Source organism: Mustelus asterias, chromosome 18 (genome assembly GCF_964213995.1).
Source record: "Mustelus asterias chromosome 18, sMusAst1.hap1.1, whole genome shotgun sequence".
NCBI classification, from domain to species: Eukaryota; Metazoa; Chordata; class Chondrichthyes; order Carcharhiniformes; family Triakidae; genus Mustelus; species Mustelus asterias.
Window position 1 is genome coordinate 58,991,493 of NC_135818.1, and position 27,938 is coordinate 59,019,430.

Consider the following 27,938-nt stretch of genomic DNA (forward strand, 5'->3'; position numbering starts at 1 on the left):
ACCAATCAGAGATCCCCAATCGCCAGAGTCCCCGCCCATCCGGCTGCGTCACTGAAGGGATTCACCCAATCAAGAGGCAGGAGTTCAACCGCTTCGCCAATAGGAGCTCCCCGTCTATCCGCTGCGTCACCGGAGCGCTCCGCCAATCAGAATTGCGGCTCCGCCAAACCACCAATCAGAGCTCCCGATATCGGAGCCTGGGGCCGCAGCTCCGCACCAATCAGATTGATGATGGGAGGCGCCATTGGCGGACGCGGCAGGGAGAGGCAGCGGGCGCCGAGTGGCGGATGGTGGTGATGGAAGGTGAGGTATCTGTGGCACTGGAACTCGCTGCTTTAACAGCTTGTTAAGGCGCATATCGAAAAATGGAGCATTTATTATATCACTCGCATCTTAAAAACCCCCGCTCTCTATCAACACTGGCACCTGTTTTATTTTGGAGGATAGAAAATGCATTTATTTTTTACCCAAAGAAACACTTTGTGAAACGATGCAGCGTTTCAGAATCGTTCCAGTGTAAGAAGGAGGCCATCCGGCCCATCGTGTCTGTGCAGGCCATCAAGAACCTATCTATTCTGATCCCAGTTTCCAGATGTGGAGAGGCCGGCGTTGGACTGGGGTGAACACAGTAAGAAGTCTCACAACACCAGGTTAAAGTCCAACAGGTTTATTTGGTAGCAAAATCCACTAGCTTTCGGAGCGCTGCTCCTTCGTCAGGTGGAGTGGAGAAATCTCACTGGCTGTCCTGGCTGGAGACAATACACATCTCTTTAACCTGTGCTTAATGCTCTCTCCACTCACATTGTCTGTACCTTTAAGACTTGATTACCTGTAAAGACTGCATTCCAATCATTATTCTGTAAATTGAGTTTGTGTCTCTGTATGCCCTGTTTGTGAGCATTTCTCCACTCCACCTGACGAAGGAGCAGTGCTCCGAAAGCTAGTGGATTTTGCTACCAAATAAACCTGTTGGACTTTAACCTGGTGTTGTGAGACTTCTTACTGTGAAACACTCCAACCCAGGCAACATCTTGGTGAATCTCCTCTGCGCCCTCTCTAGTGCAACGCATCCTTCCTATAATGTGGCGAATTTCACACACTACTCCAGCTGTAGCCTAACCATCATTTTACACAGCTCCATCATAACCTCCCTGCTCTTGTATTCTATGCCGTGATTAATAAAGGCAAGTATCCCATGTGCCTTTTTAACCACTTTATTTGGAATAAAATAAACTAATTATGTAGGCAGATTTGGACTGGGCAGAAAGTCTAAAAGATCGACACAAAAACAGAAAATTCTGGAAAACCTCAGCGGATCTGACAGCATCTGTGGAGAGAGAATAAAGCTAATGTTTTGCGTCTAATGACCGTTTGTCAGAGTGTTAGAAGAAATTAGAGGAAACATTGGGTCAAGGGTTGATGTTGGCAGATTAAAAAGAAAGAGGGACAGTACCTCAAGAGGAAGAACTGGTAACAATGTTAACTAACAAGGGAGTGAGTAGGGGAGGCTGTGTGGTCAGCAGTTTAATAGGAATAAGCTTCACGGGACATAAGTTGGATCTCCAGGACAAGGCGAGCTCTGAAAAGGCATGATGAGAGATAGCAGAGAAACTGAGGAAGATGCACATTCGCGGCGGGTTGGTGAGGCATCTTTTAGAAGAATTTTGGTCTAACAGATTAATGAGAGGGAGGGAAGCAGCTCAGACCATGAGTTCTTTGCAGATATTGTTGGAGATTAGTATGGAAGAGGAGATTAAGAAGACTGTCTGCAGTCGAGAAAAGAAAAGCAATTGGAAGTTATCTTTCATTTGAATAATGCAGTTTTAGCAAGGGAAGGCAGGGTCTGAACTGCTTGCGTGGTCTAAGCAGATCTGGTGATTAATGACTAAACCAGTTATCCACTCTATCCTTTCGAGTCCGTGTCCTGGGGAAACAACCAGGGTGAGAGAGTGTAATAGATTTATTAGGAATTAGGGTTTCAAAGGTAAGATGAGGGCAATTGAGCAAATCAGTAAGTGCAGAAATTTCATGCTAAACAAAGTGCCAAAGGCCAGGCATTTGAAGTGTTTGTAAGTGAATTGGGGGCTAATTTTTTTTCAGGGGCAGATACAGAACAAAATTGGGTTGGGACATGAAAGAGGGGTGTGGAGAGTGACACAAGGAAAAATCAGATGACCCTGTGTGTGATTGATACTGTTAAACTGAACCCAGCTCAATGTTTGGGGAACTCTACGTGAAGACAATATTTCAGTCAAGTGATAAGGTTGTTTATTTCAATCTGAAATAATGAAAATATCTTACCACAGTTGTCCTCAGACCATCTAGTCTTGTATTTACTTGTTGAACTTTTATTTCAAATAGATATTAAGATAATGCAACAAGCTGACTACGTTTATGGTTAAAACCTCTGTAAAACATTAAAGATTCTATCCCTCTTGGCACTTAGCTGAGGCTGAACTGAGATGAGCTTTCCACCCATTGCCAAGATGGTGTCCTAGCACCTCTGTAACATTACCCATATCCCCTGCCTTAGCTCACCTGTTTTTGAAATCCGTGCTTCAGCTCATCTGCTGCTGAAATCTCCTTCATCTATTCTAATGGCCTCCTGTCTGGCATTTGGTCCTCCACCCTATGTAATATTGAACTCATCCAAAACTCTCCCGCTTGGATTCTAATTTGCTCAACCCCTGTTTGCTCATCACCCTTTTGCTTGCTCGCTTCTTTAGCTCCAGATCAAGCAATGCGTCAACTTTTAAATTTTCATTCTTGTCTTCAACTCCATCCATGGCCTTGCTGCTCACTACCTCTGTGACCTCCTCCATCTCTACAACCCTTAAATTCTGCACTCCTCCAATTCTGGCTTCTTGTGTATCCCCAGTCTTAATCTCTGCGCTGATGGTGAAATTGCTTTCAAAGTCTGGGTTCAAAGCACTGGAATTACCTTCTGAAACCTTTATCTGTATAGCCTCCTTTTTAAGATACTCTTTAAAACCAACCCCTTTTGACCAAGCTTTTGGTCATCTACCGTAATATCTCTTTGCATACCTCCCTGATGTGAAGTGCCTTGGAATATAAAGGTACTGTATTATTGCAAGTTGTTATATCTTTGGATATATTGGTCTGAAGTTAAGCATTAATTTATTAATGATACGTTTAATTGTTTTTTTTCAATTATTGTATTTATGTTTCTTTTTAACAGCTCCATGTACTAGCTCAAGCTTAACTCCAAGAACAAAAGACTCAAGTAACAGTGCCAGAAAGTTAAAGGACAATGCTGCAGACTGGCACAACTTCATGTTGAAATGGGAAGAGTTTAATAACACAGGATTCGCAATAGCAAATAAAATAGTTAATATGAAACTCAGCAACCAGTAAGGATTACCTTTTCAAAGCTTTACATCTAGAAGCCTTAGTTATCAGATGTATTTGAATTATCTTTTTAAAATGTGTGCTCTTGGTGGTAAATTTATTCATCAATGAATTCCTTACCTACCTCATGCCTCTTTTCTGCAACATTTTAGTTTAAGTTGTGCTTTGAAGGGATCATTATTAAAGCATTGCAAATGTGTTTGGAAAATGGCAAGCATAAATTCTATTTCACAATTTGTTGGAAGTTAATTATCCTAAAGGTTGGCCATCATTGGTAGTTAAAGTAACTCTTAATCAAATTTTATCATAGAAGAATTTTATTTGCTTCAAGACAATTAATGAGAAAATAACGATGATCAGCCATGATCAAAATGAATGGCGGAGCAGGCTTGAAGGGCCGAATGGCCTCCTGCTTCTGTTTCTACGTTTAACTATGAACAAACAGATCTACATTATATAACCATTCTCTTTTAGAAACATAGAAACCCTACAGTGCAGAAGGAGGCCATTCGGCCCATCGAGTCTGCACCGACCACAATCCCACCCAGGCCCTACCCCCACATATTTTACCCGCTAATCCCTCTAACCTACGCATCCCAGGACTCTAAGGGGCAATTTTTAACCTGGCCAATCAACCTAACCTGCACATCTTTGGACTGTGGGAGGAAACCGGAGCGCCCGGAGAAAACCCACGCAGACATGAGGAGAATGTACAAACTCCACACAGACAGTGACCCGAGCCGGGAATCGAACCCGGGACCCTGGAGCTGTGAAGCAGCAATGCTAACCACTGTGCTACCGTGCCGCCCAAATTCTTTCATTAAATTTCGCTCCTTGACTCTGAATATCTCATTGGCTTGCCAACTGATTGGAGGACTGAGAGATGCTGCAGATGTCTCCACTGGAGGGCTGCCCGAATGGGGTACCCGGAAGTGCACTCAGATCCTGCGCGGATCAGCTGGCAGAGGTATGCACAGATATCTTCAACCTCTCTTTACAAGAATCTGAGATCCCTATAGGACAATTGCTGTTCGCATAATTAAGAGGCACCAATGGACCTACATATTTGGTAGTTTTAATGTGCACTGTGATTTGCCTTGGGTAGCTAAACATTATTCTTAAGAGTACATAATTAGAGTCAGACTAGATTTATTTCTTGTACGTTTCTCATGTTTATTATTCAGTTGCATTAAACAAAACATTTTGTCCAACATCTGAGAATTGTCTTTAAACTGTTCGTGACACTGACATTTTGCCCATGTATTAACTTCTTCAGGAGGGAAAGTGAAATCAAGCTGGAAGAATTGGAAGAGGAGGATGCTAACCCTAATCTTGGAAAGTTGAACTTCCAGTATAGCAAAGAACTGGAGGAATGTTGTACAGAGTTGCTCAATATCCTTGACAAAATGGTATGAATGGAGGGGGGAACCTCATCATCCTTAAGCTGTCAATCTATGGGTGCAGTTGACGCATTTGCTGAACTGGTGGAGCCTTGGCCTTCCATCAGAAAGCAAGAATTTTAACCACTGTACTATCATTTAAGTTTCTTTACCCACATTACTTGAGTTTCTTCAGTTCTGTGCAGTGGATGCATTGCTTAAGCACATTGACTGCTCAGTGATACTTCTGATGGTAATGATATCTAATATAGGCGTGTTCTGTGTGTTTGGGTTCTTGAATAGAGGCTTAAGCCTCGACGAGAGAGGAAGTTCTTTATCATAAAGTAGCCCATTTGGGATTCCGCTGCCTGGACGCTCCACTTTCTGGAGCATGGGGTGAGGTGAGCTGCAGTATATACAGCCTCACTGTATTTCTGTATTTGTGCTCACATGCTGCTCAACATTAAGAAGTGGAAGACAAGGACCATGATGTCCAGCAAATCCTCAAGTAAGGAGGGGCTTCACAGAAAACTGATGGGAACATGAATAAATCAGAATTGTTAGCAGGAAAACAGGCACCAATGTATATGATGTGTTGCACATTAAGGAACTTTTTTACTGATAAAAGATGCCAGGCTGATGATCAGGAGCACACAGGACAGCATGGGTGCAGCCTGTGGCATCATGGATCCTGGAGAAGTCCAGCCCACTTTAGTTTGACTTCTCAGTCCATGGGGCATGTGACACATGTGTTCTTCCTGATGTAGAGTCCACGTGCTATCCCTGATATCATACACAGCACACAGATAATTGGTGTCAACTGCTGCAGTTGGAATAACCATGGTGTAAAAGCTGTGGACCATAGTGACCTTGACCCCTGCTATGTTTGCTACTCCTCCGCTAATCTAACTGACAGACTTATGAGTCCGCCCATGATTGCAATCAACCATTTCCAAATCAAACTGAAATCTAATACCCCAACCCCCGGAAACACAACAAAGGTCCCCAACCTAACAACCCCCACACCCTAACACACACCATCTCAACAACCACCTCTCCCCAATCACCTAAAATACAGCAATACCCATGCACCCAATACCCTCTTTCTCTGGAGGTCCCAGCCAACACCTCCCCCTCCCTCCCCCACCCACCCCCAGCCAAGCTTTCTTCCCCCTACACAAATGTACTGCCCTGCACAAGAAAAAACTAACGTGTAAAATAAAAAGGGAAAGGGCCCAGGAGACAAGAAGACAACAAGCCACGATATAAGGGCAAGGCATCACGGGGGCAACAAGGTTGGACGTGAGCCGAAAAAAAGAGGCCGAGCACAAAGAAAAGGGGACATGTCCTCTCTCTGTCCGAACTCAAACACCAGTACAAATAACTGATGTCAAAAATCCTCTTCTGAAACACAAACATAACCTATTTTTAAAAAAGCCCAGAAGGGGGCGGCATGGTGGCACAGTTCCAGGGACCCGGGTTCGATTCTCACCTTGGGTTACTGTCTGTGTGGAGTTTGCACATTCTCCCTGTGTCTGCATGGGTTTCTTCCGGGTGCTCCGGTTTCCTCCCACAGTCCAAAGATGTGTGGGTTAGGTTGATTAGCTATGCTCAATTGCCGCTTAGTGTCCCAGGATGGTCAGAGGGATTAGCGGGTTAAATGTGTGGGGTTGTGGGGCTAGGGCCTGGGATAGGATTGCTGTCAATGCAGACTCGATGGGCTGAATGGCCTCCTTCTGCACTGTGGGGATTCTATGATAACTTGCAGTTTATGGGGAAACTAGCAACTAATGTATTTGGAAGGGTCAGCCTGTAAATAAATAAACAAGCACGCTGCAGACTGTTAGAATTATCAATCGTTGGGCAGATTTATCATACAGAATGTCAGATGTTGGGACAGAGCATATTTGCAAGAGGATATTTTCTGGATTGTTGGAACCAGATTCTTGTGTCAGAGGGCAGAAGTGTACCCACTGAAAAAGGTTTCAAGAATTGAGACCATCTGGTGAATCAGTTAATGACAATTTTTTTTTAAAAACTGTGTTGGATTACACTTCTGGCAACAAAAAAACCCCCAGATTTCTTTAGGATGATCTTTAAACTGACATGGCAAAACCTGTAGCTCCATCTTCTGCAATCTGTAGGCCAGCAAAAATGATTTTCAAAATACAATTACTGAAAAAGCTGCAATGTGTTTTGAAAACCAAATTTGAACATGTTATTGTTTAAAAAGAAATAATGAAATGAGAGAAAATAAGATCTTGCATTCAGCCATGTCAAAGGTCACCTTGTGAAGGTATCACAATTTTGCAGACTTTCTGGTTATTTTGTGGTTGCATCTACTTGAGGATGAATCCCTGCCAGCAAAAGGTTAAGATATTTCTGCAACCCTTGAAACAGAACCATTGCACTGAACATTTAAAAGGGGAGATAGTTACCCAATAGGTCAAAATCCTACATTTTTTTCATCTACTCGACTACAGTAAAGTTTGTGTTATATTACTGCAGTGTTACTTATCACCTTGATCAAACCACAAGTTTGTGGCGTCACGGTGGCACAGTGGTTAGCACTACTGCCTCAGTGCTCAGGACCTGGGTTCGATTCCAGCCTTGGGTGACTGTGTGGAGTTTGCACGTTCTCCCTGTGTCTGCGTGGGTTAGATGGATTGGCTATACTAAATTGCCACTTAGTGTCCCAAGATGTGTAAGTCAGGTGGATTAGCCATGATAAACGGGCAGGGTGGGATGCTTTCAAACAGTCGATGACGACTCAATAGGCCGAATGGCTCTTTCTGCAATGTATGGATTCTATGGTACAACTTTCTAAAATTTAAGACCTTATTACTTCAATAAAATTGCACCTAGAAACGTATGACATTTACCTTAGCTTTTATTACAATGATATTTAGGTGAACTCTTGCTGGTCAGGGTAGTAAATGTGTCAGTGATCAATAACTCATTTGTTTCATTGAGTATAATTGTAAATATCAAATGCACTTGTGTAGGACAACGTGCAATTCAAATGTCAATTCTTGCATCATCTTTTTCAGATCAAACTGGTATTAAAGATGGAAAGACTTTGTACGACCACGAAAGGGATACTCGACCTCGATACCCATCAATATGGTGAAAGTGGAAGGGAGATGCCCCTCTTTCATACATGGCCCACAAAATATTTCTGTACGGTTGAGTATTAAATACAAATGTCACATTTGGTTAATAATCAATATTCTCGATGTGTAAAATTGTGAAACAAGTAACTGTTTCCTTACAACCTTCTTGCCTGTGAAATACATTGTTTTCCATAAGGAATGGTAACTTATTGTTGATTCATAGGAAGGTGGATGTTTTCCATCTTGATGATTAACATATTTCTATTGATTTGAGAGATATATCGATTTGCATGTGGAGATCATTTGTAATATTTACAAATTTGCTAATGACTCAAAACTAGATGGGAATGTAAGTTGTGAGGAAGAGCAAGGAGGCTTCAAGCAGATTTGGACAGGCTGAGTGAATAAGTGAATGGACAAGAGGAGATTTATTATAATAAGAATGTGTCGAAAAAATGTGGACAGAATATTTCTTAAATGCTGAGTGGTTGAGAAATGTTGGTGTCCTTGTGCATGAGTCAAAGTTAGCATGCAGGTGCAACAATCAGTAAGGAGGGAAAATGGTATGTTGGCCATCATAGCATGGATATTTGAGTATAGATGATGCTCACAATGAGACTGCATCTGGTGTATTGTATGTAGTTTTAGTCTCTATCTAAGGAATGACATACTTTCCATAAAAGGGACTATAACAGAGATTCACCAGACTTAGCCTTGGATGTTGGAATTATCTTGAGGAAAGATTGAGGAAACTAGACCTGTATTCTCCAGAGTTTCACAGAACAAGCAATGATCTAATTGAAACTTGCAAAATTCTTACAAGACAGGCACAACAGGGTATATGTAAGGAGGATGTTTCCCCAGGCTGAGTCTAGAATCTGGGGGCATAATCTCAGACCTTTAACACAGCAGGTGGTGAATTCTTGACCCCAGAGAGCTGTGGAAATTCTGCATGTTCAAGACAGAAATCGATTGATTTCTGGAGACTAACAACATCATCATCATGGGGATAGTGTAGGAAAGTCTTGGTAACCAGCCACAATATAATTGAATGATAGAGAAGACCTGATGGACTGAATAGCCTACTCTGGTTCCTATTCATTTAGGGGAGTGCAAGATTGTTCTGTTAATCTCTTAGTGTAAACATTGGAGTGCAACCCACCATTTCAAAATTATTCATTTATTTAAACTTAATTTTCTCACATCTTTGCTCACAGTCATGCATCACCTGTTGCATTTTGGTTCCATAGGAATTACTGCACTGTGGTATCTTTAATTAGCTCTGAGATTTAGCCAGTAATGAATAGGCTAATTAGCAGGAAGAGCAAATTTTAATTTAATCTAATCCTGCCATCTCCTGATAACCACATCTACATACCTCCAGCATTAATTACAGGCCTTTGGTCCTGTTGTAGAATAGCTAAATTTGTAGACCAGGGACTAAGTTTCAGTAATTAATGGCCATGCATAGCTGAATAATCAGAGACATTACATACCTGTTGTTCAAAGGATTAACATAACTGAACTATGTAGTAGGGTCATGTTTCAGCATTACTGCATCATAATTTAACTTTCATATACCTAGACTGAAAATATACTACTGTAGGTTGCCAAATAGTAACTGTTCTTTGTTTCAGATGAAATCTCACTTCAGTTAACAGAGATGTACAAAAAAGAACTGCAGCTAAAGCGCATAATTGTTCAAGAGATTGCTCACACCAATAACTCTGATCTTATGATGGTGGAATTGTCTGCCTGGCTATACCAGCCTTATATTGAAGAAAAGGCCAGACTTCTCAATGAAAGCATGTTATTGGAAACTGGACACCGGTCTTTGAAATAAAAACTGGAAAACACAACTTGTACTGAGATAAATCACCAAAAAGAATGCTGCCAAACCTTTAGTTCCAACTTGGAAAAAGCATGCATCTGCTTTTAAACAGTTTGAAGTTAGACATCTGTACAGGTCTAACTTGATATTTATTGGGCTCAGTTTTGAAGTTTGTATGAATGGTTGGAACAGAACTCACATGAACAGCAAAATAAGTTTTCACCCATTATCAAATTTTGTGCTTTTAATGTATGGCAGAATCCAATAAGACAATGATTGTGACAAAAGGCAAAGAAAAAATATATTTATTATTTTTAGAAACTTTGAAATACTTATGCTGAAAAAATAATTTTGTTGAAATTATTAAACAATGGTCCTGAAAGATATTTAAATTTGTATTTTGTCTTGCACTCTCAAGCAATGTAAAAACAAAGAATACCAAAACTACAAACAAAAATGTTGTGGTGGCATATTCTAAACTGTTTCACATATTGCTAATGTTTCATGGAGCTTGATGGTAGAATTCTAAGTTTTTCATCCTATTAAAACAGCAAGGCAGCTTTTCAAAATATTTAGACCCACGTAGTGAGAAAAGCACAAGTGCTCTGCATTAAATTCTACAGCAAATATTTATAACAGTTTAACAATGGTTCATAATACACTGTACAAACCAACCTTTGGCTGGTTACAAAGTCGATACTTGACAGAGAGCAGTTCCATTTTGTAACGACAATATAAAGTAAATGTCATTTGTTTTACGCAAGAGATGATTAATCACCAGTCCATCATGAAGTTGTCACAAGACAACAATCACCATCCAATTGGGCTGAAGAACATTACTGATGGCATTTTAACCACGCCATCAAATTAAGGCAACAAAGCTGTCTGTCAAGATTACAACGTACTGATAAGCAAGACATTACAAAATATCTGTATATTAAAAATAGAAAATAAATTCAATTCTCTGCTATTTTCATCAGTCTTTAAATATTTTCATTACTTACAACAGTCAATTTACAGCTCTTTGATAAAGTTTTGTTGTACAATAAAGAATGTGGCATCTACTAACATGCACAACACAGCCTTAATACACATTTGATGAACAGCTTGCACAGGTAATGAGCTGATATGTACATAGCACAGTAATACAACTTGCCCATTCCCACATCCTCTCAAACCAATTCAAAAGGACACCAAGTTTCACATTAAATGCATCGCTCACATCAGTTGCAGGGAAAAGAAAAGGAACGTGTACTGGGCACGATTTAAATCTTTTTTTTTCGAAACAAAGTTTACATTTGGGTGATAATTAACATTACTCCAGCACTATTACAACTGGCCCATCTCAAAAAAAATCTGATCCTCTACTTTAGAATTTAAGGATACAGGACTGCAAACTAAAAAGACAGCAGACTCTTCAGCCAGTGTTTTGCATTACAAAACAGGACACTTGTAGTGAGTGGAAAGGCGGCAAATTAATTAAATAAAACAGAACTGTACTTGGATTTACATTAAAACAAGAGATTTATGAACCCTCAGAAGATAAAAATGTGTTGGCGTCAAATTATTTTTGTTAAGATTGAGGTGAAAGCCAAGCAATACAGAATTAATATTCTAGGTTTCATCTTCAGTTATGGTCTCCTCTTAAAGATTCTTTTCTTTGAAAGTGAACATCCCATAGGCTAATTACTTTAATGCTGGTTTAAAAGCACTGTGCACTTTAATTTCTGAGGTTTAATTCCAATTTCTTTGGCCACGAGTTCTAAAGTAAGTGAGCGAATTGAATAACTAATTTTTCACATCAGTAAAACAAATACAGAAAGAACAAAACACATCCTTGGATTTCAGAGCCGTTCTCAAAACTGCATTTTAAGTCCACCGTTTTAAAATCAGAAACTACCAAATGCTTTCATGTCACTTTACAGGCCTTTTGCAATTTAAACAAACTACGCAAACTAAAGGTTGTATCATCTACCACTGATATTTTGTAACACATTAATTCTGGGCTAATTTTAACATTTTTCTGTTTTGAGATGAATTACCAAGAGGTTAAATAATTAAGATTTTATCAAAACTTTCAATTAGCAAAGCATGAGATTTATATTTATTATAATTTTTTCACAGAAGTATAATTAATCTTTTATTGGCAGTTTCAAAAATCGGCAGTAGAAGGTATACAAATACTATATTGGCAAAATAGTCATTTCCAATAAGCAATAAGGAGTTCAAATGTAAAGATGCAAAGAAAAAACATTCAAATTCAGTGCAGCAACATCACATTTTCTGGTCTATTGTAGTCACATCTATGTTCTAGAGTACAAACTTCAATAAATGTACCTGGATTCATTCACTCTTTCAAACAGCTTGCCAGGCATAATGAAACATTCAGGGTAAACCACGCTTGAAACTTTACATCCACTTTTGTACCAGACTTGTTAGCTTGTGGGACAATAAAGTTCAACACAAAAATACATTAAGTAATAAATGTTCGCTGTAACACAATAAAAAACAAAGTCTCAAGTTTCTTCTTAAAAATAACAGAACAGCCCTGTTTCGTACTTAGCATTTCAGTGAACAACGGCAGAGTTTATTGTTATTTTTGCTATCTTTTTGAGATGGGGGATGAGCACAGCCCAATCATTGTTCCACTTCAGTTTGTGTTTGTGAAACCAGCAGGCCTTCACTTTGTCCTTCTGAGTCCATTGCAAGAAGTGCTTCTACAGTTTCAAAGGGAACACCATCAGGTGTTCGTATGTGCATTGTAGTACCGTCAGCATTAGTTACTATAACAATGCCTTCAGATGTCTGTGACACAACCGCAGTTCCTTCGTGTGACACAATTATACCCTCGGAAGTTTGAATGAATATCTGTTCGTGTCCCTGAGCCAACAATTCCTGACTTTCAATAGGTATTTGAAATTCTAACGCTCCGTCTTCTGTCACTGTGCTTTCCAGAATATTTGCTGATATCGTCTGATTTCGTTGACCAGTATTCTGTTCAAAGTGACCCATTATTTTATTTTGATTGGCTATTTGCAATCCATTCAACTCTTCAGGAGATACCGGACCATCAAGGTCTACTTGAGTAGAGATGTCAGCTTCAAACGTCTCTTCAGTTTGGTGCTGCTGTAGATGATTGCTTTCGGTGCTACAAACCTCCCCTATGGGCTCCACATCCCGTGACAGAGCCTTCTCAAGCTGCTGCATCTGGTCTGCAATGTCAGATTCATTCAGCTGCCCAGTCTGTTCCTGATTGCCAAGTGGATCCTGGTTCCCCATCTGATGCTGCAAATCCTGAACAGAATTGCTTGCCTCAGAACATTTTTGGTTGCTCTTAGCCATATCTGAAAGCAGTGAATTCGGACCTGTCATTTCATCCTCTGATTGCACTGTGGCGCTTAGTTCAGTTTCGTTCAGCTGTTCAGGAATACTTTGACAGGACAACTGTTCTTGAACCAATTCCTCTGCTGTAATATCTGTGTCCATGGCTAAAAAATCTTCTCCCTGTATAGTATTATTTAGCACTTCATTATGTGGCTCCAACAAAGGGAGTTGAGTACTTGACAAGGTTACTTGTGTTACCTCGTAACACAATTCCTCAGAAGTAGATTGTTCTATGGTATTGGAATTTTTAATGTTACTCTCAGAAAGTAACACTCCATCATCTGTTTGTTTATCGAATAACTGAACAGCTGCCGGTCCGTATGTTGCATGTGTATCACAAGCATTCAGTGCAGGACATTCAGTTTGTTTCTGGCCTACAATAAAAACAGAAGTGTGTGTAAGTAAGCACACCAAATACAGTATACAATCTAATATAGCTCCATGCATACAATGACACGAAAAACATTCATGCAACTGTAGTTACTGTACTTTACTAACAGCAGCATGGTGGCACAGTTGCTGGCACTGCTGCCTCACAGTGCCATGGACCCAGGTTCGATTTCCGGCTTGGGTCACTGTCTGTGTGGAGTTTGCATGTTCTCCCTGTGTCTGCGTGGGTTTCTTCCGGGTGCTCCGGTTTCCTCCCACAATCCAAAAGATGTGCTGGTTAGGGACACTGGCCATGCTAAATTCTCCCTCAGTGTACCCGAACAGGCGCCGGAGTGTGGCGATTGGGGGATTTTCACAGTAACTTCATTGCAGTGCTAATGTAAGCCTCCTTGTGACACTAATAAATAAACTTTAAACCTTCAATCACTTTCTCTATCGCTCCTTACCAACCCAATAAAAATTGCAGTTGACCAATTTGATATACACTTCTTAATTGCATGATTGCCTATAACTGACCAGAAAAGAATTTAAAAAGTCACAAAACTATTTTCTTTGCATAGAAAAAAGTGGCCAAAGTCTGCAAAGGCAAATGCTTTTCCTGGTTGGTTAAGGAATATTTTTTTAAAAATGTAGAACATTTCTTTAAAAAAGCAAATAAAATAAGAAATGAAATACAGTGTTTTATAATATTATTCTTTATCGTCTGGGAGAATCCAGTACAACCTAAAGCACACAGGTCACAAAGGTCTGGCTAGCTCAATCCAATTCCCAGTAGGCCTAGTACGGTTGACCCTTTTATTTAAATATCAAAGTGGAATTCTCCCGAGAGGTAGCATAATTATGTCATACTGGGTTAGTAATATGATTCTGAGAATGGGATTAATGCACATTGGCCTGAATCTTCTGAAATCCACAGCAACTAAATCTGGCCTTGGTCCATGATGTGTGTCAGGACCTTGCAGAAGTCCTGATGCATGCACAGGGACTCATCACCCAGAAAGTTTGAACTTTCAAAGCGCCGATTTGTGCTGCCCCAAATGCTACACACATCTCTCTTACACTGATCTTGGTTTTGGAGACTTGGGTGAGAGATGCACTACTTGCCGTGTTACAATCCTGCGAGGACCCATTAATGTTTAAAAGAAGAAATCCAAACCAACAGCAATTAACTCACAGAACTACATCCCAAGATTTCAAGCTTTTAATATTGAACACATTTACTACATATCAAAAATTAAATGCAAGTACTATAACATGACAGCTTATAAAAAACCTGCGCTATAAACTCAATTCCACTCTTTCTTTCCCTCCCCGCACCCCCTTTCTTACAAAATATTTAAGGTTCATTCATTTCTTCTCTGGGACCAAACCAAAGTTACATCACAACCCTTCAGAATCCACTCTGACTTGACTTCAGTGTTCCAGCCATTTTCAAGATGCAAGAGTTCATGGGGGTCCTTCCATTAGTTTCTGGTTAAGCAACCTACCACCTTTTTCTCTACCACCCTTACACTCTGAATTCCAAAGCTCTAGAATGGGCCTCCCTGCGACTGCTGTGCAGTGGCTTTAAGCATCAGAATTTCCAATTTCTTTGCTTCCCGATAGCCCACAGTTATGGTTTCCATCTGCAACCAAATTGATCACTTCCAGAATTGTAACATGGTTAACTGGCTTTTATTGCTCAAATTATTGTAGATTTATTTTAGCTTCCAATTACACAAACTTGCCAGTCATTTTTCCCCTAACCAACTTTGTATTAGATTGAATACTAGCTCGCAATTGCAGGCTGCATCATGGACAATAGAGCCAGTTTTTACTCGTGCAGGTTTGGTTTTATCTCTCGATTTCCAAGAAGCTACACGCCACAATGGGACCCAAAGCTGACAGTCTCTCAGCTGCTTTTCAAAACATCAACTAGTTTTACTTGTTGGTATGCCCTTACTTAATCTTTTAGACTTTACTGAAATACCTGCAAATGTCACGTCTCCAGTTCCATTGCTAAGTAAGCCCATTTGCCATTTTAAAATAACTTTCTAGCTGTTAACCTTACACTTGAAAGGTTTGAGCATGTTGATGTAATACATTTCAAGCTTGACTGAATTGCATTCCGTTCCATTCAGGATTCTCAGTTTCTCAATCATGATTTTCTATTTAGCTTACATTTAACGCTTCAGCTTCCTATAACTGAAAGCGCTATTATAAAGCATTAATTATGAATTAGATATTCACAATAACCTGGATACTTGCACAGAAACGTTACGCAGTTTAATTTCTGGTGAAATTGAACACACCACCTCTCACAGACACCCAAATCCCTGACCACCACCCCACTGACCGAACAAGACTCCCGCCCCCCACTCCACTTCTGCCTGATACAACACACCCACTCCATGATCTGACTCCCACAGATCCTGCCCAACTGATCGCCAACCCAGTCCACCCCTCTGCGTCTCTCAAGCTGGTTACCCATTCGCTGAAAAACTAGTGACCTTTAAAAACTTATCTACATAAGGCAAAAAGTGGGCCTGTCCTCTCTTCATCCATACCTCCTGCGCATCCTGATCTTCCCATCAAAAGTCTGCGGGTGATCCATCAATACTGCAGCCAAGATTGAAAGTCCGGGATGGAAGAGCGCAAAAAGGTCAGGGTGCAGAGATCTTTGCGGACAGTGGCAATGAGCACAATATCACTGCTGACTGGAAGATTTGGGCCATTATTTCTACAGAGTGTGGGTGCTTTGTCCTGCATCTAATTTGAGCTGAAGTACTGGATAGTTACAATGGTGTAAAACCTAAAATGCATTCATATCCGAAAGCGAAGGTTCTTTTTGAGAGATCAAAATAAAATCGTTCTGCAGTTGCTGACAATAATAGCCTGAATGTTTCTCTGAACAGCAAAGCTGCAGAATTCACTGCTGATTGTAAGTAACGGATTATTTTGTGCAATGGCTATTGCAAAATCTTCCCCTTCTTTCTACAGTAGGGCCTGACATTGAGAGAAACATGAAAAGCTTCCAACATGACGTACTGCCATTGAAGCCGTGCCCCAGACACACCCTTGAAGTTAACTTTCAGCTCAATGACAGGTATTTCTTTGGAAATGACCTTAATGTTTTCTTTGCAACACTTGTAAAAAGTATTTTGTTATAACGCTTTCTTTATAAAATTCTGCCGGGGTCTGGTCCACCGATATTAATGCAAGCTGCAAAGAAACCATCTCCATCCCACCACCCTGGGGGATTGAAGGCCTTTGATTTATCCAATATTTAGTTGGGAGGAAATTTCAGCTCATCCAATACTGGTTGTCAGACAAACAGGTTGATAATTTGGAGATACAAAGTGGTCCAACAGAGGTGATGGTGAGGGGTATTGCTGGGTGCCGTCAGCATACATTTGGAACCTAAAGTGGTGTTTTCAGATGATATCACTGAGGGGCAGCGTGTAGATGAGAAATAGGAAGGGGCTGTGGATAGATCTTTAGGGAACTTCAGAGGTAACAATGAGAGAGTGGGAAGAGAAGCCCCTGAAGGCAATTCTCTGGCTACAACTGGATAGATAAGATTAGAACCAGATGAGTACAGTTCCATCCAGTTGGATGATGCAGAAGAGGCACTGGCTCTGCTCCTAACTCGCAGTAAGTCCTGGGCCCCATCTCTCGGTGGAAATTGGTGTAACTGCACTAACCAACCTCTGCCACTAGATGGTAGTTGATCAATCTAAAAGTACTCTGCACTGAGGCAAATGCTGCATTGTATTTTTTTTTTAAACAATATACAAATTAGATTCTATGTCTTTTAAATTTAACAAGTATTTTATTTTGCACATCATTTCAGCTAGGAATGCACAGTATTTCAACTGGTACATGGTATTTTTTTCCCGGGTGAGAAATACTCAAAGGAAGGCAACTCTGGCTTTAACATCAATTCCTACGGGAATCTAAGATTCAGTTGAAGTTGTTTCACTTCAAATTATGATCATCAGGAATGCAACCATAACATGACTGACGGTATGTTACACCAAGATGACCACTGAAACGTAAAGTGATTGACAATATAAACCCCGTTACCTTCTTCAGTAGTTAAGCTTTGTAACTGTACTTCTCCAGTTATTTCCATTCCATTTTGGTTGAAGTTGTCAGTTGCTGCTATAGAGTCATCCATTTTCATTCGTTTTGATGGAGGAGATAAAGTTCCAAAGTCTCTCTGGAGAGGAGCAAAAATAACATTTTAATGGAAGTAAATGAAAGTTTCTCTCAAAAGTGTTTTCATCACGGCGTCGATTAATGTCTGAACACTGAACCAAACAGTCCTGCTGAATAGGCAGGATTAAACAAAGGTTCTGGTCTTGTGACTAATTAAGAACATGGTACAATGGAGGAGAAAGACATCAACTGTTTTAAAAGTGGCACAAGAAAGCAAACTGCCTTTCCTTTATTCACCAAACACTGAGACATTGTAAGGCCCAAATGGCCAAGAGGAAAAAGATCAATGTCTCATCGCTAAAGCATCCCAATGGAAGAGAGAAATTCCGACGAGAGAGGGGAATTCCAAATGCAGCTCACGACCAATCTGGAAAACCTTCATAGATACAACTCAATTCTAGAAAAGTGGGATCAGATGAAGTCAGCTGTACTAGATGCCTGTGCCTACACATTGGATTTGAGCACCATCAATAGGACTGGTTCGATGTGAACAATGCTGAAACATATGACAAAGCAGGCAGCTTTCATTGCCTGGCTAAACAACCCAAGTCAAGACAACAGCATTCCAACACCTCAAGGCTGATGCCCAAACACAAATCTGCAAGCTAAAAGGACATGTGGGAAGAGGAAGCCTGAGACATCCAACAATGTGATAACCATCACTTCATGCAAATTTTTCCAGAAGGCATAAGGGCCAAGCATAGACCAAGGTTAAAAGGACAAAATCCCAACATTCACAGAATGGTGTTTCTCTTCATACAGATGGGCAATGTAATCTGTCAATGCTGGAAAGTACATTTTCAACAACTTCTTAACCATGAATCCACAATGGTAACTGATACTCTCCAGGCTACCTCCAGTGAACTATCAAATGGTATTCCAGTTGAGATTTTCAAAGCTGGTGGATTTTTGCTCATATTAAGATTCCTTGCATTCACCCAATCAACTCCCCGACCACCAACTCCAAAAGCGCAACAATTGTAACTCTCTTCAAGAAGGAACATAAACCTTGCTGGGGACACTGGCAAGTTATTTCCCTCTTGTCCATTGCAGGGGAAAATCAATTCTCCTCAATTACCTACTTTCTGTAGCTGAGGAAATCCTCCCAGACAGAGTGTGGCTTTAGACAAAGAACAAAGAACAGTACAGCACAGGAAACAGGCCCTTCGGCCCTCCAAGCCTGTGCCGCTCCTTGGTCCAACTAGACCAATTGTTTGTATCCCTCCATTCCCAGGCTGCTCATGTGACATTCAAGGGCAGTGGTCTCCAACCTTTGTAAGCACTTTTAGCATCAAAAGGCATCACAAGATCTACTCTTAAAAATTTGACTTTACTAAAACCCCCCAAAATGTATTTATGCATAACACTCGCACACTAAGAAATCTGCGACATAGTTTGAGATGGCCAGTCTCAGATAGTCCATCATAGAATCCTATAGTGCAGGAGGAGGCCATTCGACCCGTTGTGTCTGCACTGTGGGAGGAAACCGGAGCACCTGCAGGAAACCCACGCAGACATGGGGAGAACGTGCAAACTCCACATGGACAGTGAACCAAGCTGGGAATTGAACCCGGGTTCCTGGCGCTGTGAGGCAGCAGTGCTAATCACTATGCCACCATGGGCATCTGAGAGACGAGTGCGATATTTGGACTTGATCATTTTTATCTGGGGAAAAGCCTCTCACAGAGGCATGTGGAACCAAAGTAGGCCTTCACCTTGAGTGTGCACTATGTCAGAAGAGGGTACTTTGTTGTTTAAAAGTCCCCAAAAGTCTTTGCCCCTTGACAGAGTTTTTAGCTGTCATTTTGCATGGTGATGACTTCCATGTCAAGTCCACATCTCGCCAAGGCCATCCCCACACCTCCACTACTTGCCTTCAAACAACCGCGCAATCTCAAACAGACCATTGTTAGCAGCAAACTACCCAGCCTTCAGGAGAACAGCGACCACGAGACCACGCAACTCTGCCACAGCAATCTCTGCAAGACGTGCCGGATCATCGACACGGATGCCATCATCACACGAGAACACCATTCACCAGGTACACGGTACATACTCATGCGACTCGGCCAACATTGTCTACCTGATACGCTGCAGGAAAGGATGTCCCAAGGCGTGGTACATCGGTGAGACCATGCAGACACTACGACAACAGATGGACGACACCGCTCGACAATCATCAGGTAGGAGTGTTCCCTTCCTGTTGGGGAACACTTCAGCAGTCAAGGGCATTCAGCCTCCGATCTTCAGGTAATCGTTCTCCAAGGCGGCTTTCAAGACACACGACAACACAGAATCGCCAAGCAGAAACCGATGGCCAAGTTCCGCACACGAGGACGGCCTCAACCGGGATCTTGGGTTCATGTCGCACTGTGTGTAACCCCCACCATTTGGCCTGGGCTTGCAAAATCCTACTAATTGCCCTGGCTTGAGACAATTCACACCTCTTTAACCTGTCATTATCCCTCTCTCCACTCGCATTGTCTGTACCTGTAAATACTTGATTACCTGTTAAGACTTGCATTCCAACCATTATCTTGCAATTGAGTCTGTGTCTATAAATGCTCTGTTTGTGAACCCAACTCTCCACTCACATGATGAAGGGGCAGTGCTCTGAAAGCTCGTGATACCAGATAAACCTGTTGGACTATAACCTGGTGTTGAGACTTCTCACTGTGCCCAACCCAGTCCAATGCCAGCATCTCCACATCATGGCTGTTTAAAGGGAAATTGTCCTGAAATTTTGCATGGTCTTGTGATGCCGTTCCAAATTACCTCTTTTACTCAAGGCTACACTCTTGACAAATGGGACAAATGGTCTTGTCACTGACATCAAAAGAAATTCACCTTCCCATTCCTGGTGGAAATGGTAGGTTTTTGCCCTCTTGGAGGTCCCTGGCTCGTCGCTCACCATTTTGTCTTCACTCAGGTAAGTCCACGTTTTGACACCTGCAGTTTGGCAGCCAATGAGCTGATTCACTTGTCACCAAGAGATGCCAGAGTTCTGCACATTTTCGGCGGCGGTTCGGCAGTCAAATGAGCTGATTCGATCATCACCAAGAGAAGCCAGAATCCCACGCATTTTCGGCAGTCAGTGAGCTCATTCGATTGTCATCACAAGATGCCAGAGTTCTGTGCATTTTCAGCAGCAGTTCAGCAGCCAATGACAATCAGCTTTTTGTGACTCGAGGATTGACCTGTCGATCACGATTAACTATTTAGAGATCATGGTTCCAGAGGAATCTCCAACATGGCCTTTAATGCCAAACAAATCTAAGAAATTATCAAGAACACACCAGGAACTCTCCATTACATTCAGTGACCTGACCAAAGCATTTTATTCAGTATTAGAGGGAGATGGCAGCGTCACAGAAAACTATTAATCCAGAGACCCAAGATAATGCTCTGGGACCCTGGTTCAAATCCTCCATAACAAAATTCAATCAATTAAACGTCTAATGATGATCATGAAACCATTGTCGACTGTAGTAAAAACACATCTACTTCACTAATGTCTGACGTAGGCATCGGAAATGACAATGGCAAATTCAGTCCCGGTGACTTAACTCTGTGCCCTCGCATTCTTGCTCCTTTCACGAGTTTCTCCCCATCTATTCTGTCCAGAAGCATCACGATTTTGAATACATTTATCAAATCTCCTCTCAATCTTCTTTTCTCCCAGGAAAACAGTCTTAACTTCTCTAATCTATTTTGATAACTTAAGTTCCTCATCCCAAGAACCATTCTAGTGAATCTTTGTTGCACTCTCTCCAAAGGCTTCACAACTTTCCTAAAGAGTGATGTCCAGAACTAGTCACAATCCTCTAGCTGAAGCCGAACTGGTGATTAATCTCCATAATCGTCTTGCTCTTCCACACTATGCTCCTATTAATAAAGCTCAGGATGCTGTAACCCATCCAGCCACCTTCAATGATTCATGCACATATAAACGCAGGTCCCTCTGCTCCTAAATCCTCTTTAGTGCTGTACAGTTTATTTTATATTGTTTCTTCATGATTTTCCTACTAAAGTGAATCACTGCACATACTCACGCCCTGCCAGGGGCCCTGTGTAAACACTGACACCCCCCACAAAGGACCTGTTTAAAATACTGCCGACTCCTGGCAACCCCTGTAAATAGTGACACATTCTCCAGAGACTGCTGCAAATACTGACCATCTCCATAGGGACCATTGTAAATATGGACAAATAGTCTGTGAGCCTTACATATCCTGACACACTCCCTGTGTCCAACCATCTTCTGCTGTTTCATAAATCACTTTCCCTCCAAAATTAGGTCAGAAGTGGAGATGTTTGCTAATAATAGCACATTGTTCAATTCCATTTGCAACTTCTCAGATAATGAACCAGGTCCATGTCTTCCAATCTGGATGGACTAGAGTTGATAAATGGCAAGTAGCATTCATGCCATCTCGAATGAGAGAGAGAGAGTGTAATCAGCTCCCCATGAGATTCAAGGAGTTGACCATTGTTGAATCCTTCACCACCACCAGCCACAGAAATTCTATATCTAGAAGAGCATGTCAAGAGGCTGGGCTCTTCTGTAGTGAGTAACGCACTGCTGGCTCACCAAAGCCTGTCCACCATCCTCAAGGCTCAAGTCAGGACTCTGATGTTCTCTTCCCCATTTACTTGGATAAGTACAACTCTTTTTTTTGGACAACAACCCTTAGCCAAGGACTAAAGCGTCTGTTGCATGATTTTTTTAAAAAAGGTTTGCCAAAGAAAAAACATGCGGATTTAAAGAGGGAATTATAAAATCCTCAGTATAACTGGTTTCGAATGTTCCCCTTACTAACCTCTTGAGCTGTAGTTTATGTTTCACTGAACCCAATTCCTGTTTTTTCCGATATCAAATCATTGTCCATGTAAGCAAGAGATTAATATTTAACCAGGGAGGAGAGTTTGCTGCTGAAATAGCTTTACGCAGCTATCTCAATGAATGAAGCCATTCATGTGTATCACTGTATTGCATTGAAAATGTTTAATTTTCATTTACCTCCATGATGTGCTTTTCTCCAGATGAATTTAGATGATTTTGGTCATCCACAGTTATTAATCTGTAGGTCAGGGACATGCTAGTATCATGCTGGTTTTCTTTGTTCAAATACTCAGTTAATCCCAATGACTCAGCAACCTGGAACATTCATGGGAGAAAAAAAAACACCAATGAGCTACAAGCTCCTTCTGCTCAATTCACAAAACTATTGCAATGCTATACTTAGTTACTTACTACTTGTGAACTCTGATTTTTGAAGTAAAAAGGTGGCCTCTTTTCCACTGAGTATTGTAGCAAATAGGAGATCTTTAATAGAATGTATTGAAATCTTGAGAAATATATTTGGCTAAGGTTTGCAAATGTTAAACATGTGTACGGTTCAATGTGGAAAGATGGTAACTTGGGGTTGCTGCAGCTCTTGCGAAATAGCCAAGAATACCAAACCACTTGAGATCAACACAGTAACCAAAACTTGGTAAAGAATGAAGTAACAATCATGATAGTTTAAGAAAAGAGGGGAGTCTGACAGGTTTGCATTTCATCATCTATCTTGGATGATTGGTTACTTCATTGTGGAGGTTAAAACCTGAGAGATCTAAATTCCTCGGCCTGGCTGTATCTGTTAAGGATCTGTGCTAGCAGACAACCTCGCTGAATCAAAATAGAAAATGCTGGAAATACTCAGCAAGTCTGGCAGGATGTGTGGAAAGAGAAAGTCACCGACCTGAAATATGAATTCTTTCTCTCTCCATAGATGCTGCCAGATTTGTTGAGTATTTCCAGTATTTTCTATTTTTTCAGATTTCCAGCATCTGTTCGTCTATCCTTGCTTGTTCTTTGGTTACTGCCAACAATGATGATTAAGGAACTAATGCCAAGGAAAAGAAGTGGGGTTTTACATTAGTCTTGAGAAACTAAGATATGTGGTAAGTATAGATAAGAATTTAGATGGATAAAAGGACATTGAGGACACATTGTTTCAGGACACATTGAGGTGAAAGTGAAATTAGTTTACGTAGAAAATTGTATGCTGAGTAAAGGAGACACTTCCATCTTGAAAAAGAGGACTATTATGGGAAACAAGCAGAGGAATTAAATTAGATTAGACAGAGAAAATCACCAGCAGAGATCTGCTGGGCCAAATGGTCCATCGTATTGCAATGTTCAATGATCCTACCTCTCTTTCTCCATCATCCTCCCAATTAGGATTTAAAAAAATCTCACCAAGGTATCTTCACTGCTTGCCTCCCTCAGTCTCTGTACCAAATGACTTCTCATCTCCTGTGCTTTCAACCTCCATCTCAACTCTCATCATGCCCTCTCTCAAGAGTTTACTACCTTCTCTTCCCCAAATTTCTCTCTCTTAGTTAACACCCCAAATCATATTCAGTTACCCCTTTTGACCATGGTACTCCCATCATATCAACCATAAATGAGGCATCCATCATAGGATCTAGAAAGGGTGGTTTGAACAAGGACAGCACCCCATTCCTCTGAATGGTGCTAAGAGTTGGTGCTCATAAGTGGCAGAGAGCCAAACACTATAGGCTTTTGAACATACCAATTAGGAGCAAGAGTAGACCCCTCAGCTCCTCCAGACTGACCCACCCACCCACCATTCAAGAAAACCACAGCTGATCTGATTGCAACTTCAACTCCACATTTCCACCTGTCCCCAATAACCTTTCACCCCGCTGCTCATCAAGAATGTATCTTGCTTTAGTTTTAAAATATTTGAAGACTCTGCCTTTTGAGGAAGAGTGTTCCAAGGACTCTCAACCCTCAGACTTTTTCTCTCACCACTGCATTTAATCATGTCAATAGATGCATTGCATTAGATGGGAGAACAAAGCAGCCAAAACTGGAGTTTCAAATAGTGGCAGGAGCTCACTAACAGAGCATGCTGCAATGAGAAGAATGCAACAGGCAAGGCATATGTGTGTCATACAACTGAACTATTCTTGGGGAGTGACAGAATTGATTCCACATGGGAAAAGACTAAATAGTAGACCAAAACTGAGACGGCAATCAGTCTTTGTTATCTCCAAACTTAACCAGTCTAATACTATCCTGATGTGGACTGGGGTGGGCACAGTAATAAGTCTCAACATTAGGTTAAAGTCCAACAGGTTTATTTGGTATCATGAACTTTCGGAGCGCTGCTCCTTCCTCAGGCGAGTCACTCACCCGATGAAGGAGCAGCGCTCCGAAAGCTCGTGATACCAAATAAACCTGTTGGACTTTAATCCACTTTAAAAAAAGAACCAAGTAATTATATTTCAGAATATCAGTAATTGCAATTTTATCGCATTTTCAACTTAATAAACACTCCCAAGTGTTTAAAGAACTAAGATATTTCCAAGTGCAGTTTAACAGATATCTAACAGATGAAGCAATTAATTTATACAAGATCCGAAATGTTGCTTTAGCAAGAGTCAAATAACCCTGAAAGAAACATAAAGGGTCCCTTGTTAGAACAATGATCGAGATGCTCTGTTCTCACTTAAGATGTGCTTTATTTTGATATTCAAGTGCATAAAATATAACAGTCTAGCTTAGTGCAAATTTCCTCAAAGTTATTGCTTGCCTATTTGAATTGTTAGCATAAGACATGCTCTTAACATAGGAGCATGCAAACAATGGGCAAGTACGAGTAGCTGGCAAAGTCAAAACATCACCATCAGCAAAACTGATATCAGGAGCTACCAATAAAAGGCAACATCAATAAATGGAGGACTTTATTTCAGAATAAATTATTTATATATATTTGATGGTTCTTAAAGACCTTCATGCATAAAATGAAAAATGGCATAATTGGTGGGAGAAATTTTGAGAAATAAATAAACAAAAAGAAGCATTTACCTGTACAGAAGAGATCTGTAAGGGCTGCTGAGGACTTATCCGAATGGCATTAGAGTGTTCATCAGCCATTTTCTTAACATGTTTATGCAGCATCTCAAATTCTTTATACACATCTGGAAATTGTGGCCGGGCAGGTCGTCCTTTTTCCACCTAGGAATTCAGCACTAAACATGAAAATCCAGTTTCACTGCAGCACAAAGCCATTGCTTATATGACTTGACTATTTAAAGATCCAACTGGAGATTCTAACATGCCATATAAAAAAAACTGACTACTGTACAACATAACAGCATTTCAAAGTTTTTGCTCAAATGCGAATTTTATCATGGTCACTACTTCTGCAGTAAGAAGTCTCACAACACCAGGTTAAAGTCCAACAGGTTTATTTGGTAGCAAAAGCGACTAGCTTTCGGAGTGCTGCTCCTTCGTCAGGTAAATGGCAGTTCTGTTCACAAACAGGGCATAAGACAACAAACTCAATTTACAAAATAATGGTTGGAATGCAAGTCTTTACAGGTAATCAAGTCTTAAAGGTACAGACAATGAGAGTGGAGAGAGGGTTAAGCACAGGTTAAAGAGATGTGTATTGTCTCCAGCCAGGACAGTTAGTGAGATTTTGCAAGCCCAGGCAAGTCGTGGGGATTACAGATAGTGTGACATGAACCCAAGATCCCGGTTGAGGCCGTCCTCATGTGTGCGGAACTTGGCTATCAATCTCTGCTCAGTGACTCTGCGTTGTGTGTCGTGAAGGCAGTCTTGGAGAACGCTATCCGAAGATCAGAGGCCGAATGCCCGTGACCACTGAAGTGTTCCCCAACAGGAAGAGAACATTCTTGCCTGGTGATTGTCGAGCGGTGTTCATTCATCCGTTGTTGCAGCGTCTGCATGGTCTCCCCTTTCCTGCAGCATATCAGGTAGACAACATTGGCTGAGTTGCAAGTGTATGTACCGTGTACCTGGTAGATGGTGTTCTCACGTGAGATGATGGCATCCATGTCGATGATCCGGCACGTCTTGCAGAGATTGCTGTGACAGGGTTGTGGTCACTGTTCCCCTGAAGGCTAGGTAGTTTGCTGTGGACAATGGTCTGTTTGAGGTTGTGCGGTTGTTTGAAGGCAAGTGGTGAGGGTGTGGGGATGGCTTTGGCGAAATGTTCGTCTTCATCAATGACATGTTGAAGGCTCCGGAGGAGATGCCGTAGCTTCTCCGCTCCGGGGAAGTACTGGATGACGAAGGGTACTCTGTCCGCCGTGTCCAGTGTTTGTCTTCTGAGGAGGTCGGTGCGGTTTTTCGCTGTGGCGCGTCGGAACTGTCGATCGATGAATCGAGCACCATATCCTGTTCTTATGAGGGCATCTTTCAGCATCTGGATGTGTCTGTTGCGATCCTCCACATCTGAGCAGATCCTGTGTATACGGAGGGCTTGTCCGTAGGGGATGGCTTCTTTAATGTGTTTAGGGTGGAAGCTGGAGAAGTGGAGCATCGTGAGGTTATCCATGGGCTTGCGGTACAATGAAGTGCTGAGGTGACCGTCCTTGATGGAGATGCGTGTGTCCAAGAATGCAACCAATTCCGAAGAGTAGTCCATGGTGAGTCTGATGGTGGGATGGAACTTGTTGATGTCATCATATAGTTGTTTCAGTGATTGTTCACCATGAGTCCAAAGGAAGAAAATGTCATCGATGTATCTAGTGTATAGCATCGGTTGAAGGTCCTGTGTGGTGAAGAGGTATTCTTCGAACCTACAAACAAGCCCTCCGCATACACAGGATCTGCTCAGATGAGGAGGATCGCAACAGACACCTCCAGACACTGAAAGATGCCCTCATAAGAACAGGATATGGCGCTCGACTCATTGATCGACAGTTCCGATGCACCACAGCGAAAAACCGCACCGACCTCCGCAGAAGACAAACATGTGACACAGCGGACAGAGGACCCTTTGTCGTCCAGTACTTCCCCGGAGCCGAGAAGCTACGACATCTTCTCTGGAGCATTCAACATGTCATTGATGAAGATGAACATCTCGCCAAGGCCATCCCCACACCCTCACTTCTTGCCTTCAAACAACCGTACAACCTCAAACAGACCATTGTCCGCAGAAAATTACCTAGCCTTCAGGAAAACAGTGACCACAACACCACACAACCCTGCCACAGCAACCTCTGCAAGACGTGCTGGATCATCGACATGGATGCCATCATCTCACGTGAGAACACCATCCACCAGGTACACTAGCAACTCGTCCAACGTTGTCTACCTGATACGCTGCAGGGAAGGATGTCCTGAGGCATGGTACATTGGGGAGACCATGCAGACGCTACGACAACGGATCAATGAACACCGCTCGACAATCACCAGGCAAGAGTGTTCTCTTCCTGTGGGTTACA

At 41.6% G+C, this 27,938-nt stretch overlaps 2 protein-coding genes across 3 annotated transcripts in view; one reads left to right on the forward strand and one right to left on the reverse strand.

Annotated features, from left to right (window-relative positions):
* Positions 1-190: 190 nt before the first annotated feature.
* cinp (cyclin dependent kinase 2 interacting protein) lies at positions 191-10,078 on the forward strand. 2 transcript variants are annotated; one of them, XM_078234085.1, is made up of 5 exons: positions 191-303; positions 3,200-3,371; positions 4,646-4,778; positions 7,799-7,928; positions 9,499-10,078. In XM_078234085.1, exons 1-5 carry the CDS (start codon positions 288-290, stop codon positions 9,702-9,704), a joined length of 657 nt encoding a protein of 218 aa, XP_078090211.1. In that variant the 5' UTR covers positions 191-287; the 3' UTR covers positions 9,705-10,078. The 2 variants fall into 2 exon arrangements, with proteins under 2 accessions (XP_078090211.1, XP_078090212.1); XM_078234086.1 differs by having other exon boundaries at positions 281-1,184.
* Positions 10,079-10,227: 149 nt separating this feature from the next.
* Positions 10,228-27,938, reverse strand: part of znf839 (zinc finger protein 839) — a 39,299-nt gene continuing 21,588 nt past the window's right edge. Inside the window, exons 5-8 of the mRNA XM_078234084.1 lie at positions 25,549-25,698; positions 22,687-22,824; positions 17,532-17,667; positions 10,228-13,450 (exon numbers count right to left, since the gene is read on the reverse strand). Of these exons, the coding sequence (XP_078090210.1) occupies positions 12,330-13,450; positions 17,532-17,667; positions 22,687-22,824; positions 25,549-25,698 (1,545 nt within the window). The 3' untranslated portion in view covers positions 10,228-12,329. The remainder of the gene's footprint in view (positions 13,451-17,531; positions 17,668-22,686; positions 22,825-25,548; positions 25,699-27,938) is intronic.